At 39.1% G+C, this 7343-nt stretch overlaps 1 protein-coding gene across 1 annotated transcript; it reads right to left on the bottom strand.

The window, feature by feature from the left end:
- Positions 1-696: 696 nt before the first annotated feature.
- LOC101550534 (olfactory receptor 52M1) lies at positions 697-1650 on the bottom strand. Its single transcript, XM_004618223.2, has one exon. The coding sequence runs from the start codon at positions 1648-1650 to the stop codon at positions 697-699; it is 954 nt and encodes a 317-aa protein (XP_004618280.1).
- Positions 1651-7343: the final 5693 nt, after the last annotated feature.

The following is a 7343-nucleotide window of genomic DNA, read 5'->3' as shown; positions in this document are numbered from 1 at the left end:
ACATAAATGAGAATAAGCAGTATATTGTATTAAATGATTTGAAAGCTGAGGCTGGAGAGATAATACAGTAAATAGGGCATTTTTTTCACTCAGCAAGCACAGTTTTGATACCCAGAACCCTATATGATTCCCCACAACCTCCAGGAATGATCTAAGGGCAGAGGCAGAAATAAGCTGGGTGCAGCCCCAAAACAAAACAAAACAAAACAAAACCTTTTTTAATCTCTTAGTTAAAGTCATCAGTCATTACAAATTGACTTTTATTGATTTATTTTGATAATTCCACTTGTCATACTTTAAATTTGCTGGAGTAAGTAATATAACATTTGTTAAAAGAGCAGCCAGAGAGATAGTAGAGTGTTTGCTTTGTATATAGCTGAACCAGGTTCAATCCCTGGCATCCTATGTTGTCTCCTGAACACAAAGAGCCAGGAGTCACTTGACTGTTGCTGGATGTGACACATAAACAAAATAATTTTAAGAATCCACATCAATTATCATTACTGATTTTATCATCTTTGTACCTTAAATACCTTATCATAAAAAATGTTTCCACCTTTGGAATTTAAAACTATTTTTAGAATTAGCATTCCTTTGGAATTACAAAAGTCAGAAACCATAGGTCCTAATAGCTCCAACTGTCCACCATATTTAAATACTTTTCGGTGAGTTTAAGAAGAAAGTCTTGCTTCTTAGTCATCCAGTCTTAGTTTCCAACTTCATAATTTGGAGGAGCCTCTCTCGGATCTGCTTGGTCCGAACAGCATAGACAATGGGATTGAGGATTGGGGGAATGAGGAGATAGAAGTTGGCCAGCAGTGTATGGATTGGAGGAGGTACTTGGTGACCAAATCGGTGAATGAGGGAAGAAACAGCAATGGGAACATAGAAGATCAGGATGGCACAAATGTGAGAACCGCATGTTCCTAGGGTTTTTAGCCTGGCCTCAGGAGTAGCCAGCCCCATCACAGTCCTGAAAATCATCACATAGGAGGCTGCGATGCCCATCGAGTCCAGAATCAGCACCAGAAAACCAATGCTTAGCCCATAAATATTGTTGATCCTGCTGTCACCACAGGCCAAGGTGACCACAGCCATATGTTCACAGTAGGAGTGGGAGATCACATGAGCTTTGTAAAGGGGCAACCGCAGACGGAGCATTAGAGGCAGGGGTCCAATATAGACTACCCCCCGGAGGAGGGCAGCAAGCCCTAAACGCCCCACCACTGCATTTGTGAGCACTGTCATATGATGCAGGGGGTCACAAATGGCTACATAGCGGTCAAAAGCCATGGCAAGGAAGATGCCTGACTCAACAGTAGCAAAGCAGTGTATTAGAAACATTTGGGTCAAGCAAGCATCCAGGCCAATGTCACCAGCACCAAACCAAAAGATTCCCAGAAGTTTGGGCATAGTGGAAGTAGACAGAACCAAATCAATGACAGCCAACATGCACAGGAAGAAGTACATGGGCTGGTGCAGGCTACGCTCTACCCTTACCACAGCCAGAATGGTAAAATTTCCCACCACAGCCACCAGGTACATGGAGCCAAAGGGGATGGACAACCAGATGTGCAGGGACTCCAGCCCTGGGATGCCAATGAGCCGGAAGGAGCTGGGTACGGAACACACATTATGAAAAGTGACCATGGCTATTCATCAGCAAACTTTCTCACTTGTGCTCTCAACATGCAGTAGAACGTTTCTGAAAATAGAAGACAAAAATATCCTTAGACTTTATAATAAACTATTGGATCACTGATAAAGCACTATAAAACTTAAAAAGAAATTGTGGAATGTCATTAGTACAAACTTACTATTGATACAGAATGCAAGTCACAAAACTATGCGAAGCACAAGCCCAAACACATACTCGAGTAAGTATGTTGGTATCTTTTTGCATTACAACTCAAGGAGTAATATCCTTGTACCTATAAATGAAGCTAAGACAGATACCTGCAGAGGTAAATGACTAAACATGTATCTTTCAAAATCATAAGGCATCAATGAAAGAAAATCATAAGGCATCAGTGAACTTCTTTCAGGAGGAATTACTCAACAGACTTCAAGAATTGTATAAGTTCTGTGGTAAACCAAAGTTTAAACTTAGGGTCAGGATTATCTAATAGATCAACTAGAATGTCTAATTTGTAGGTGGCTATAAGAAGGCAAAGATATATGCCTGTGAAGGACATCCAAAGTCAAAACCAAGATGTCCTGACACGTGAAAACTGATGACTGGGGTCCAGTTCATACATTGTCCTTTTAATTAGGGTTGACCTCATTTCACAAAAAAACTGAAACAGTATGACCTAGAGAATTTCAGAGAATTAAATGAAATTAAATTAATTAGTTCTTTGTTGAAACTAATGTATAAAACAACATAAAAATATATCTAAATAGTCTGCAGTGAACTTTAGAATGTGTCTCCAGAAAAAACGTGGTGCTGGGAGGATCACAGCACATACATGCCATTATAGAGACTTTATCCAATAGAATGCTTCCCCTGTCTTCCTGGGTTTCCTTTTATTTTCAAGGTTACCATATATCACTACAAATGGGAACAGGAATGACAGTAGCAATCAAAGAAGAAGGATGAGTCATAGATCTAGAAAGAAAAGGGAACCAACTTATGATTAAAGTAACCAGGTGGTATAGATAGAGGGGCTTGGTGTATTGAAAGGGTAGGGGAACTGTTCTTTTTCTTAATCATGGTGCCAATTATAACTCATTTTCCCATCCACATCCTATTCCATTTGAGGAAGAGTGATATCACTGGAGTGATAGTACAGCAAATAGGACACTTGTCTTGCATATTACTAACCTGGGTTCAATCCTCTGCACACCTTATAGTTCCCTGAGTCCACCAGGAGTGATCCCAGAGTGCAGAGCCAGGAATAAGCTCTTAACACCACAGGGTATGGCCCCCAAACAAACAAAAACATATTCCATTTAGGCTGATAATCCAGATTCTTTTATTCCAAGGGTTGATTCAGACCATGCAAGATATAAGCAGGATACAAGGAAGAGACTAAAGACCAGAAATTTATTCCTCAGTTCCCTTCCTTCCGTATCTATTTTAGCAGTTTTATAGATTTGACAGCTCAAAAGTGACTTCAGCCAGTATTCTGGAAACTGCATCTTGCCTGTTAGGTAATACTGACCACTGTTAGTCTTGGTACTTCATCCTGCCTTTTCAGTTTTCTTAACTCTACCCAAATCTCTGTATCTAGACCCTTCAACTGTTCTTTCAACAGTACCATTTGTTTTTTTTTGGTATATGTATGATATATATTCTTTGAAATATATATATGTGATATATATGACACATATATCATATATATATATATATATATATATACCAGACCAGATCCCAACAGGGCCTAATCTTCATTCAGTATTTTAATTACTTTGCTTTGGGGGGACAATACCCAACTCTGTGGTATTTAAGGGGTTATTCAGTGCTGGGAACTGATCTGGACCTCCCATATATAAAGCATGCTCTCAACTCAGTGAGCTGGCTCTCAGGCATTCAGTATTATTTTAAAAAGTCAACTATTTCAGGGGTCTGGAGTGATAGCACAGCGGGTAGGGCGTTTGCCTTGCATGCGGCCGACCCGGGTTCAAATCCCAGCATCCCATATGGTCCCCTGAGCACCGCCAGGAGTAATTCCTGAGTGCAGAGCCAGGAGTAACCCCTGTGCATCACCAGGTGTGACCCAAAAAAAAACAAAAAAAAATAGTCAACTATTTCAGCAGGACAATTCTGAAAGTGACAGCTTTTGGTACTAAAAACTAAAATATTACCATCTCAAAATAGTCAAAGTATAGTTTTACTATAATTTCCAGATTTATAATAAAACAGCACTTGCAAATTTTCCCCTACTTTCAATGAACTGACTTTCAAATTTCATTGATGCACTGTTACCATGTAGTGAATGTTTTACCCTATAGAAAAGGTAGTGCCCACGAGCAAAAATTTTCAATAAGAATTGCTAAGTTGAGGCCAGAAATATGTGATAGGTTGTGTGTTTGCCATGCATGAGCCAATCTGAGTTTGATCCCCAACACCTAGCAGGTCTCATGAGCCCCACCAAGTGTAAGCCATGAACACCACCAGGTGTGACCGCAAAACAAGCAAAAATGCTAAGTAATTAGTTTTTTTTCCTCATGATTCTCATTATAGCAGTTACTCTATGTTGATGACAAAGTTATTGAAGCAGTCAATTTTTCCTTCTAATGGCATTTTAAGTCCTATCACTATTAAATCAAGCCCTAAGACCATAGTTTGGGCCTATGGGATCCTCCTATATGGCCTCTGCCAAACCCCAGAAGCTAATCAAGTGAGGTAAAATGTATACCTGCCAAACACTGTTTATGAAAAATGATTTCCACTGAAAGCGAGCAAGCTACTGCAACATCAGCCCTTTGTATAAACTCAAACCAAATGTCTTCAGTCCTCTGTCTTAAGCCCTGGAGAAAATACATTTGACTTGCATCCCTCTTTGCTTTTCTTCTCCGTACTGATACAGACACAACTTCCATTTTATGATGTAGTGTTTTTTTCTCCCCTAATCTCCTCATCTCTGGGAACTCATCTTGAAATAGGGTAGCACTGGCAGGGTGTACTTCAGTTGCATTCCTAGTTAAAAGTAGCCCACACACTCAGAATACAACAGAAGGAAACTACTGCAGCTAGTCAGAGATTCTGGGAGGCTTTAAGGACTCAGTAATAAAACAATTCCTGAGCGCTATTCAGCTGTATTTGCCAACACCACCCACTACTATCTTCCTCACCCTGCCCACTGACTCCCAATTTGACCTAACTTTTCCATTTCCTAACTGTATATTCATATACCCACATGATACCTATGTTATTCCTTGGTGCAAGAAAGACATAGTCTTCAAATTGCTAACTCTTAAACATGCACCTGTCCCAGGCAAAATAAAACCTAGTCTAACCCTTAGACTATACTTTATGCCTGCTTTTGCAGTGAATGCACATAGTTCTTGGACTACCAACTTACAATGAACTTTGTCCAAATATAAAGTAAATTTCATAAGAGTAGGAAACTCGCCTTTCTTTGTTTAGTCCCTGTGCTAGCAACGCCTGATTACATTAAACAAAAATAGAATTAAAATGTTGTACCTACAAAAAGTACCTGGGTCTTTTACTGGTACAAGTCAACTATAGGCCTTGTTAGCTTCATGTATTGCTTTATTGAGGTTCTACCCTTTTTTGATCTCTAAGAGAATTCCTTCCCTGAGACTTGCAAATGTGTACAAGGACACAATTTAAACTGGCATGCCAAAGTTCTAGATTCTGTCCATCTTTAGAAGTGGGGAGAACTTCCTAATGGCCTGTTTCTTTTCTAAACTCTTTTACAAGATGCTCTTACCTGGGTTGGATGGTGTCAGACCAAGAGCCTGGGGCCCTACAAATGTCTCTGAGGTCTGACATTTATAAACGTTCTGATCAGGGGTTGAGGGAATTCCATGTGAACTCTGTCTTCCGATTTCCTCAGTGGAGAAGGAAAATAGCTATTGACCTTGTCCCCAAAGGATGAATAATATCTACACTTAAGAATTCTCCCTAGAATAGCATGATTGGTCCACAGGTGTGTAGTAGGGCAAACTTGATTAGGCCATGAGCCCTTGAGTCTGCTCCTGCTTGTGGGTCATGCCATTCTAGAATCTGCAGCTTTTCAAAGGGCACCTAGTAGAAATCAGACCTTTCTAGAGGAAGAAATTAATCTTCTGAGCATTCTATTTCAGTCCTGTACATTTGAAGCTTGATACCCTTATAGAATTTAGAGGTATAATATTTGGTAGTGTAGAATTCTATTTTTTAGACAAGTGAATAACTATTTTAAAAGTAGGCTCTGCAATGTTCTCTGGTTTACACTGAGAGAGAAGGCCCCTGTGGACATGCTGAAGCGAATCTCTTTTATCTTTCTGAAACTAACTTCCCACCCCAAAGTCCCATTCCTCATAAAGGAGACATTTAAACTAAAAAGCATTTTCTCTTGGTGTATCTTAATGGGTGCTCATGGGGTCAGAGGAGGGCAGGGGGGAGGGAGGGGCATCATGTTTTAGGATATGTGGGTAAGATGTGGACTTTGAAGCTCCAAAGCCTTAAATTTCCAATCTGGCTTGGTTACAAACCTACTGTGTGACCTGCAAAAAGTCATCCCATCTCTATTTTAATCATACAAATTGGGCTTGTTATATTTGAGATATTATGTATAAAAGAGCTATCAGGAAGACAAAGTACCGTGTTTAATATTCTAATTATCACCATTAATCCCTTTTCTCTTTGGGAAATGTTATGTCTCATAAGCCTGAGGCTTGCCAACTGTCTCAGATAGGAGCCAGTATGATTAAGGTAAGGACTAATCAAATAAAATAAAAATGTAAAGGATTTTATTTTCAATCCTATTCCCTTTCAGAGGACACTAGTTCTGACATCTCAGAAGTTGGAAACCTACAGAAGTTTACTATCTGCACCACAGTTTTAAACTATACGTTGTTTATCAAATTGCTTAAGTTGCTGCAATGAAGATTTTCAGCTATGCCTATGCACATATTTTACTTAACCTTCAGTTGAATGAAATAGGAATGTCATTCCATATGTACATATTTAGTTTCTGAAACTTAGTTTTAAAATGTTCTCCAGTTTAATAAATAAATAAATAAATAAATAAATAAAAATAATAAAATGTTCTCCAATTGATGAACTCTTCCTCTAAATTGAGGGTTTAATAAATATGTGATAAGTATATAAGTCCTAAACATAGTGCAAAGTATTTAATCATTTTTAATTTGTATTGAGTTATTCTAAAGGGAATAGGAAATTCTCTTTTAGTATTTAGAACTCAAAACAACCCTTTTCAAGTGAGTTAAATGAGATATGCAGAAGAACATTAAAAATATTAACTTTCATAGGCTATTTTCACTCAATATTAAAAGTCAGGATGACTCAGCATTGGAAACAGAAGCAAATGTTGTTCATGTTCCTCCTCACACTATCCAGAAGAGGGCATCCCAACCCATGGATGAAATAGCAATGACACACTGGTCTCCACAATCTGAAGGGAAATAAATTACTGTGGTCACTAAAAATCTTAACTCTTGATGTAAATGTGCTAAGTTTTGTTTTTATTCAAGGACTGGAGCAATAGCACAGCGGGTAGGGTGTTTGCCTTGCACGCGGCCGACCCAGATTCAATTCCTCCATCCCTCTCCGACAGCCCGGCAAGCTACCAAGATTATTCTTCCTCCACGCTAGAGCCTGGCAAGCTCCCGTGGCATATTTGATATGCCAAAAACAGTAACAACAAGTC

The sequence above is a fragment of the Sorex araneus genome, chromosome 6, assembly GCF_027595985.1.
Source record: "Sorex araneus isolate mSorAra2 chromosome 6, mSorAra2.pri, whole genome shotgun sequence".
Taxonomy (NCBI): Eukaryota; Metazoa; Chordata; class Mammalia; order Eulipotyphla; family Soricidae; genus Sorex; species Sorex araneus.
The sequence above is the reverse complement of the archived record's forward strand: the minus strand, read 5'-3'. Positions and strand labels throughout refer to the sequence as shown.

What these genes read in the sequence shown, in the direction of transcription:
- LOC101550534 (XM_004618223.2), bottom strand. Translation starts at nt 1,650, where the DNA reads ATGGTCACTTTTCATAATGTGTGTTCCGTACCCAGCTCCTTCCGGCTC.